The sequence below is a fragment of the Thunnus maccoyii genome, chromosome 14, assembly GCF_910596095.1.
Source record: "Thunnus maccoyii chromosome 14, fThuMac1.1, whole genome shotgun sequence".
NCBI lineage: Eukaryota > Metazoa > Chordata > Actinopteri > Scombriformes > Scombridae > Thunnus > Thunnus maccoyii.
The window spans coordinates 19,437,295-19,446,977 of record NC_056546.1 but is presented as its reverse complement, the minus strand read 5'-3'; the positions used below and the strand labels follow the sequence as shown (position 1 = coordinate 19,446,977).

Below are 9,683 nucleotides of genomic sequence, written 5' to 3'. Positions count from 1 at the left end.
CATAATTATTACAATAATTAATCTGAGATTCTTAGCCATTAACGGCATCATCACATAGTGTTTCTAAAAGTGAAAACATGCTTTAAAGGGTTTTTTAATGTGTAATTGCCCGTTTAGGGTAAATACCTACTCATAAAGTTTGACCTTTAGTTTATGGTCATCATATTATGGCCATGGTCACTATTATAGTTGAGTATTGACTGCCATCTTGTGGTTAAAAGCGGAGGTACAAGCAGCAATTAAAGCCATGGATGTAAAAGGGCAGAAGTCCCACTCTGATGTATTTGCCACTGCCGTCAAATGTTTTAAAAAAAGTCCAATTGAAGTGCTGTAGTTTGCACAAAGATGTCTAAATGTACAATTGAAGCTCAGAAGCTATACCAGTGTAAAAAAAAGTTTTTCAAGTCCAATCAAAGCGTTCATAACAATCAGGGTTTTGAGTTTTTTCTGTTGTGTGAAATGCGCTGTTCAATAGACGATCTGTAGTAACGGAAATTGACGTGTTGTCCTAGCAACCTGTAACGTTTGTCCACCTGAGACGTTAGCGTCGAGAAAACTTACTCCCCTCCTAATATTAGTCCCATATAAACCGACTTTAATTTCACTGTTTTGAAACAGAAGTAAAATAAGTACAGCATGGTTTCTTCGGTTACGTTAAACGGCGATTAATTCGCGTTATATTTGCCGTCAGTGGCACATAAACAAACGGAGGCGGTTGTAGTTGGACCCGACGAGCAAAGATGATAACAGAAAGGCTCAGTCTGACTTGTGATAAACACTTGGCACACCTACAGCTCCCATGCTGCCAGTCTTACTGTGGCATACCACTGCATGGGAAGGAAATGTTGATTTACAGTAATGTGGACGTCGAGCAGAAGGTTTGTCAACCAAGCTAATTGCTAATTGCTTGCTGACACTAATTATGTGCAGGAAGAGTTCTCCAAGTAGTATTTTATTAAGAACTTTTCATTAATTACATGGTGTCTGCAATTTATATAAAGCTACAGTGACGTAGCTTATGTTTGATGTGTTACTATTGTAAGAATTTATGCATCAATGTGTATTTAAAATCTCATCTTCTCCTTAATACATCCATGTTTAATGTACTTAACTTATATAACTTTATAACATAGCTATGTATTTCCTTCTTATCTATTGCCTCTTTAACTTGACGGCCTAAGTTAAATGCATAAAAAATAAAACCTAAGTAGTATTAATACACAATAAAAAAATATGAGTAAGGCCTAAAAAGACATTTTCTGCAAATTGGCCATAATAACACTTTACAATGTATTTACATAATTAGTTTGAAGGTGGGGAAAGGCCTATCAAATACAATGCTGTGTGCAACTCTAATCAAAATCCTGTAAGGCCTGAATATTTTTAACATTTCAGACTAATACAGGAGCTGCAGATAACATGAAGTAGTTACAACATATTGTGTATTTGACAGGAGTCCATGTTTAAATGTTTGTTCAACAGTCCTTGCTGCTGACTGGCCACCATCGTGAGATCAGTGCCATGACATTTGGAAAAGGAGGCAGACCTGTCCTCCTCTGTTCTGCCTCTGCTGACTATATTATTGTCTGGGATATTGAACTGTGCCAGAAGAGAATGAGTCAAGGTAAATAAATAGCTCTGACTATGTCAGTTAATCCCCTGGTCAGAGTTTGATCTCTTTTCATACATGTAAGTTTAGTTTGGTGTTGTTTATATAGTTCATATTGAATGATAGAAGATACATACCCCAGCTCCCCCAGTCTTGGAAAACATTTAAGATGTTTCATTACACTGGAGTCTGAGCTCCATGACTTGTAACATGAATTAAAATCATTTTCTGGAGTGAAAATCATGACAAGCCTGCCATCTAGTGAAATTTTACTAGATACATAACATTTCTGTTATATTCATGAACATCTGTTGGTTTGAACATAAACAGGCTATCTCATTTGTTTACAGGCAAAGTTGCAGCTGGAACAGTTATTGGGACTTTACTGGGTGAAGTCATCCATCTTTCATTCTGTTTTTCTGATGAACGAGTGGTTGCATGCTCTGGAGCTACTGCATATATACTCAGCTCAAAGGTACAACATGCTGCATGTTTGTTGAGTTAAAGAGGAACATCACAGAATTTTAACTGTTTCAAATGCTTTGTTACATCCACGGAAAAATTCGTTTCTGTTATTGAAAGCAGAATTCACAGGCTAAACCTTGATGGAAATGTTGTGATTGTGATACAAAAAATATATTTGTGATGCTTTAGGGGTTTTCAAAAGTTTTCTTTTTTTATAATTAAAGTTGCATTATTGTTTTTCACACCAGAGACAGGAAGTGATCTCTACCTTGACTGGCCATGTTGGACCTTTAACATCAGCAGAGTTCTGTCCCTGGGATAAACACATTCTTGTCACCACATCAGAGGACCGGACTTTTAAGGTACTGAATTAAGATTCACAAATGATAAAGTAAAAGAATTATTACACTTTTGATTTAGTTATGATGATGATGTAAATTTGTAGCAAATACCAAATATGACATATTCTATGACTGAGTTTGAATAACTATAAAGCACCATGCCTTGACTTTTTTCAGGTGTGGGATTTAAAAACTGAATCCGTCTCCTACCAGTCCTTTGTACTGTCAGGTATGTTATTATTACTATTTAAAGTCTTGTTGGAGAACATTTCTCTGTTGTCAATAGCAGTCACTTATTTAATTCTCCAGTCTTGAGTCAAAAGAGTAGTTATTGCGTATATGGTGAGATATTTAAAGTTCCCCTCCACTCAAAAATGTTTTATGCTTATTGTTACTAAAGTTAAATGCTTGAGCTTCACTGTGCAGAATGATGTATGTACAGAGTTTGACACTAGAGGGCTGTTTTCACATTCATCTGCTGAAAGTGGAAAGTTTCTCTGTGTTCAATGAAAATCCAATTTTAAGCGAGGGGGGCCTACAAGCATGATTTGTGACAACAAGACTAGTTTGGAAGCGTATACTCAACTTACACAAGTGCGATGTCGAAAGTTGAAGCCTCCAGTGCACAAACACTGAGAATGAACTTTACAGTGAAGTAGGAGACATCTTGTGTCCAACAGTTAAACTTTTAACTGTTTAACTTTTATAATCTGGAATTTTTAATGAGGGAGAAACAGTAGATGCCTTTTTTAGGATTTTATCATGGTAATTATACGTTTTTTAATGCATGTCTGGAGGGGACATTTAAATATTTGTACAGGAGAGGTGGTTGTATAAGAAGCATAAGTTGGGTCTATTTGAATTAGGATCAATTGTGAGTGCTTATGTTCATGCACTGGTAAAGTCTATGAAGAAAAAATAATTAAATTGCATGTTTTGTATAGTGAATGTGTGAAACTACTGTGTAACCAGGGCTTTGTTGATTGCGAACAGGTGTCATATGTTCACCTAACTTACTTAAAACTAATTCTCTAATTCTTTAGCCTGTCCACTGCTCAGTGTGTTCTTCTTGGAGGAAAACAGGCACATTATTACCGGCTCAACTGATGGACAGGTTATTATCTGGCTCACACAGCCTCTAACAGTTAAAAAAATCAGTATCAGAGAAAGAAATTCCACAAGTTGTGTAACACACTCATATCTGTTTGGTTTAGGTGTGGTGTTTTTCTCTCCCTGATGACCACAAGTGTCACCTGGTGACCAAAATGGACCTTCAGAAGATGGAAAAAAGACATCAAATGCACCAAGAGACTGTTAGCCATCAAGCAGGTAACAATGACACAGAGGGTGTAGTAAGTACAAGCTATGTGGGTGACGTTGATCAAATGCCTTTTCATAAATCCTATAATTCTTTCCCACTGCTTTGACAAGTTTACTGAATTACTTTGACACAATTTTTTATTGCTTATTTTCTTCTAGGAGTCGCAGAACAATCAGCGGTAGATAAAGTGGAGACTTCGAAACCTGTCCTCAAAATGGCTTTATGTAGCTCATTTAGTGACACCAATAAAGAGCAGAAAAAGTAAGTGAATAATCTTCATAGTATTCGTAAACAGTCTGAAACATTTATAGTAACCCAAGAACCCACTCATTCTTGGGTTTCAGGTTTTGGTTTGCTAATGAAAGAGATTTTCTGGGCCTGTTTACCACAGGAGACTCCTGACTCAGAAATGGGGTAATGTTGTGCCAGATAGGCCACGTTTAGAGAAGTGATAGTGCTGAAGTGCTGATGGCAACAATTCTTTAATGTTGTCTGACTCTCAGGAGACTTTAATTAGATTTGGCAGACCCTTCGTAGTAAACAGTTACAGGATGGATGGATGAATGGATCATGTGACTTAACCATCAGTAAAAAACGCTTCATTAGTCACAAGGAATCTTAGTGTTGAAGGAAGAAATAATACTGTCAGCACCTAGACCAATCTAAAGTGCTCAATTTTGGTCTCATTTCCGCAAAGGTAAAATTTTTATGTGATCCAGGAAAATTCGAAGCAATTTAAACACAGTCATGTCATGAAAAAACAATAAATATTGCAATTTTCTTCCATTAACACTATAGAGATGTCATACTGTCACAAAAACCTGGAAAAAAAAATCTAAAAAATACATCTTTATGGGCTTATTCATGCATGTGTCCGCACAGTCACTGAAAACATCACAAGAAACCTCATACATCACAGGAAAACTCGCAGGCTAGAAGCATAAACTGTTTCAGGCTGTTTAAACATTTGATGTTGTGATAGGAAGCAGGCACTTAAAACGCACAGACATAACTCTGTGTATTTTGTGGACCACTGGAATGAAATGGATGTTGATTCCTTATTGCTCTAAGAAAAGCATATGATCTCAGAGCAGTATCTATATCATCTTTTCTCTTGACACAAACAAAAAGCCTTAGGCTACAATTCACCTCATCTGCTGCATGGTGATATACTTATATCAGGCGTTTTAACAAATAAAATTATGCTCAGATGAATTAGGGGTTATGTAGTCCATGTACATGCACAGCTTAAAGTCACAGGAGGCTGCATGATGTCACTTTTAAAGAGTAGTATATCAGAATATCAGTGTGTGTCTTGTTTTTGTGTGCAGATCAGATCGTTTTTGTTTTTTTTGGAACATCTCTTTATTGAATAAAAATAGACTTCGTAAAAGTACTTCATTACATTTTCTGCTGAAAATTTTACATACCATCTGCTTTGTGTGGGTCTTTGTCACCTATTTGTGGCACTATTACTCAAAATACCAACAGGTCCATTATTCATGTTTATACATTAAAGGTAGAGTCAGTCATTCTGGAGAAAGATTGGAGAAAGAGATATTTAGACTAAGAATCCAAACAAATACACTCCTCCCTCCATGCTTCTTCAGAAGGTCCGCCCCCCAAATTCATGGATGCACATTTCCAAGGCAACGACCAAAAGAGAAATATGGCAGAATCTAGAGCGATGCCTCAGCTGTAGTCACTTCTGTTCCTCTCACACTTTATCACGAGCAGAAAAAAAAATCATCTCATGTGAGCACAACAGTCCATCCACACTCTCCGCCTCTCTACAGCCTCCCCACTTCTCACCTGACCTGCATTCTGCGTCTGTCCACAGAAGCAGCCGTCTGTCAGCTGCAGCTCCTGGGGAGCTGAAAGGACAACAGCTGGCCAAACTGCCTTCACCAAGCTGACTGACAGCAGAAATTTACTGAATCAAAATAGTTTGCATGTCAGCTCCACGGGATGAAATCGACATTGTTTGTATTTATTGATTCATTGATACAGCTAATAAGTTCAAAGCACACATACAGTGGGTGCTGGAGACAGGAGACAGTCATGTCCTCACAGAGACAGCTGCTCTGATTTTCCCTGTCCTGTACACAAGCACAAACTCCCCCTGTTGCTGTTTGGCTGGAGTACTGTTGTGTGGTTCGCTCTGAGCCACTGTGTTTACATACCCATTTACAGAGCCAGTGCTGTGTATGAACACCAGATTTTTTTTCAGCACACACACAGAACAGACAGCTAGCAGACTGTGAGGAGATATTCACTGAATTTAAGAAAAAGTGTATTGGATTAGAATCGCTGACTTTACCTTTAAAGCCACTGTGTGTAGAATTTTAAAAGTTCAGACTTTGGCACCCCCACAGGTAGATAAAAAAAATCATCACTGCATAAAGAAATGCATGCTGCTCATTTTTTTCTACAAACAAAAAGTTATGCTTCCAGAATAATTTAAACAATGCTATAATCACATAAAACATCTACACAATTGCTATAATTGTCTCCATCTGGAACAGAAGCATATGCCCAGCATGAAAATAATGAGGCACTACAACGTAAAACCAGCCTTGCACATAAACTCTCCACAATATAAACCTCAGCATGTAGCTCTGTGTAGGAAGTGGATAATACATTAGACTCAACTTCCTCTCTTTTCCTCTGCTTTCTTTATGTAGCAGTTGTTTCCATCTTACTGGGTGTACATAGTTTAGACTGCATGAAGTCAAAGGAAACTTGAATAAAACCCCTATAGTCTTATGGTGTGCATGCCTTGCCACGTCGTCACATCAGTATGTTTTTCTTTAGTATGTGGTTACATTGTCTTCTCTCAAATTATCAAAAAAAAATTCTTTTAAGGAAAAGCCTGTAACACTGTTTCTCCATATGATTCCTCTGCAGGAACAACAGCTGTTTGTGTATTGGAAGCTCTGATGGACTGTATGTGGTTGATCTGGCTACCTCAGAGCTCCTAACAGTGCTTTATTTCAAAGGTATGTTGGTAGCGGTGTACTACTCAAAAACTCAATAATATAAGCCTCATTAAGATTTATTTAAGGTTTTATTGCAGAACTGTTGCCTTATATTGCAGAGGATTAGACACGGCAAACAAACAAGTAAATAACTGTTTTTAAGCAGCATTTCCCTGCAGTCACTTAACAGTAGAAAACAATAGGAATGCCATCTATGTAAAAATATTCTGTTGAAAATAGTCCTTTATTTGCTGTTAGTTATATTGGTGTGCCACAGCAACACAAAACATATCATCAGTTTGTATTGATAAATAGGATCATTTCCTAAATGATGTCAGTTTGTGTATGTAATACATATGAAGTATATGGATGCAGCCAATCCTGTTCTTATTTCTTCTCATAATAGATTACTCCAACCTGAGCATCACAATGGCTGGGTCATGGTCCATCTCTGATGGATGCGACAACTCTGTAAGTAATTCCTATAGTTATATGGCAATTATGAGTTATAGTGCAGCGTAAGAGCATAATCCCCTGTTTTTATTTTCCCTTTCATGTGTTTTACAGTCATTTATTCATGAATTCTTGTCACACAGATGGTGTTTTTAGTGAGCTCTTTGTTTACTCCATGTGTGGTCCTGTTGGAGCTAAGTCTGTGTGACCTAGGGAGGATCTGGGCTGGAGGTGAAGGCTTTTCAGTGTTCCCAAGGTAACCGGGGAGTTTTGAAAGGCCAATATATGATGATGTTACAGTATGGTGACCTTCTGAAAAGCTGTTCTTTTTGCTGGCTCTCTTACACTTGTAGATCAAAGTAACGAATCACTACTGTTAGTAGAAAGTCATTATCTTGCTCAGAGACTCTTGCACCTGGCGGAGCCTTATATATACAATGACTGGAACATAAGACTACCTGCCAGAGACAGTTGTATGTATCTAAGATACTTGTATTTTAAATGATGAGGTCAAGAGTGTGTTGTATATCATACAACAATCTACAAAAGACACAAGAGTAAAAGCTTATTCTGCAGCTCATTTGCTTACAGCCTGCTTTGTTCTCTGTGAATGACTTAACACTGTGAGCATTTTTATATATCTAAGCTTTTAAATCCACATGAGTTTTGATTAAGCTGTCAGTACTGGATGTACTCCTTAATCCAGAAAATCATACTTATTACTCTCACAATAACGTCCCTTCATAAATGCCAGACTCAAAACTGTCCTCTGGGGAAATGAAAATGAAATTCATAGGTATTACCTATACCTGTATAAATGATGATTTAGCAAAATCCAGCAGCACCTATAAATAATGATAATTTCATCAACATTATGTGTGTTTCTAATTTAACAAATCTGCAATTTATGAGCCAAAGCATAATCATGTCAGCTTGTTAAAACTTGCAAAAACAGTGCTGTTATAGACTTCTTTTGCTTGTCCTCAAACAGTGGTCATCTGACCTCACCAACAGTAGAATATATGAGTGTGCCTTTTTTAATAGTTGGCCTTGTGTCTGTAACTACTTCTGACTTTGACATTTCCATATTAACTTGGTCTATTATAACCATTCCTGCCGTCTGTTTTTTCATGAGTCAACAATATCATGGTACTGAGAATTAGAGGGACTAGTGGAAAATGCTGTGTGCTTTCATTCCAGTAACTCTTTCCCCCGGGTCATCCCTCCCTTGTTTTCAGCTCCCCGCCACTGCTTGAATCTCCTCTGAATGCTGAGTTAAAGAAGAAGGAGTCCAACCAACCTAAAAAAAAAGGTCAGCGTCCTGTCTGTATCTGAACATTCACTCACCCCTCACTTACAGTCACTTAGGTAAAATAAAAAGTGAGTTACTGCTGTTTGAGGACTCTTGGTTTTAAGAGCATGACCTTTTTTATTATTCATTTATTCATTTATTATTCACTCATGACTGACTCGCTGTCTGTTTTGTTTAGCTACAAGATGATTATCTTAAATTGTACTTATTGAAGGTTTATAGAAAGTCTGTTTGACTATTACAAGAGCTACCTCCTCATTATCTGTAAGCATAGAGGATGGAAAACATTGCATCCTTTGCTTTGTGGGGGTTGTTGATGGGGCATTAGATTCTTTTCAGTTTTCATTTGCCACATGGACAGGTACTTCAAAATATGCAACAGTGAGAATACAACAAATCTGGATAAATTGTCACTGATTAGCCTGGTTGTAGGTTGATTCTGGCACTCGTGGATTTGAAGGTAACATGAGCTTATTTGTGGTTCTTTGCTGTATCATTAGGATCTGGCAGCTTGAAACTATTCTGCAGGGGACCCACAGTATACTGTGGTTTACATGTTGCTCTTACAGAGAGTTAGTGCTGAGAAAGCCAGTATTAGCCCGACTCCCCACAGCTGGAGTGAAGGGAGCTGCCAGTGCCAGACTATGTAGGGGATCTTCAGGGGAGTCTAGAGGTGCTGCGTGACTGCATTGTCAGACCAGAAACCACAAGCATTTACGGACTACTGCAACCCGCCATGCTGCCCCCATGTATCTCTGTATTCCTGGGGATATCTGCAGAATTGTATACAAATTACAACATAAACCTCTGAGACTCCTGGAAAAGTAAATGTTCCTCCATTATAAGCCTGGCACGAGTCTGAGGGAGCTTTTTCAAAAGAGCTGTGAGTGCAGATTGGATATCTGTTGTCAACTCACACCGCCATGTAACATAATCATGAAATGAACCAGGACTGTTGGCTTTTTTTGAGATGATGATGATGATCAGCTTTATAGTGAGGTTATCAGGGGAATATAAGCAGTTAGCATTGCATTGCCTTGGTTTCATGTTCAGCATACAATTTGAATGTATCTTAGTTTTGAATAGATAATGATCACATCAGTAACATAAACATGAAAAAACAGATTGAATTGATACATTATTATTTCAAGTTTTTCTTTATTGGGAATGTAACTTTATAAAGAAAATGTGTTTACATTTTCCT

At 37.6% G+C, this 9,683-nt stretch overlaps 1 protein-coding gene across 3 annotated transcripts in view; it reads left to right on the top strand.

The window, feature by feature from the left end:
• Window positions 1–449: 449 nt before the first annotated feature.
• wdr27 (WD repeat domain 27) overlaps window positions 450–9,683 on the top strand; it is a 53,184-nt gene continuing 43,950 nt past the window's right edge. The window contains exons 1-12 of one of the 3 annotated variants that reach the window (XM_042432559.1): window positions 450–878; window positions 1,483–1,624; window positions 1,960–2,084; window positions 2,323–2,436; window positions 2,593–2,644; window positions 3,459–3,529; window positions 3,630–3,744; window positions 3,895–3,997; window positions 6,644–6,735; window positions 7,121–7,185; window positions 7,311–7,423; window positions 8,406–8,479. In XM_042432559.1, coding sequence (XP_042288493.1) covers window positions 741–878; window positions 1,483–1,624; window positions 1,960–2,084; window positions 2,323–2,436; window positions 2,593–2,644; window positions 3,459–3,529; window positions 3,630–3,744; window positions 3,895–3,997; window positions 6,644–6,735; window positions 7,121–7,185; window positions 7,311–7,423; window positions 8,406–8,479 — 1,204 coding nt within the window. In that variant the 5' untranslated portion in view covers window positions 450–740. The remainder of the gene's footprint in view (window positions 879–1,482; window positions 1,625–1,959; window positions 2,085–2,322; window positions 2,437–2,592; window positions 2,645–3,458; window positions 3,530–3,629; window positions 3,745–3,894; window positions 3,998–6,643; window positions 6,736–7,120; window positions 7,186–7,310; window positions 7,424–8,405; window positions 8,480–9,683) is intronic. The other 2 variants (XM_042432562.1, XM_042432561.1) reach the window with 2 other exon arrangements.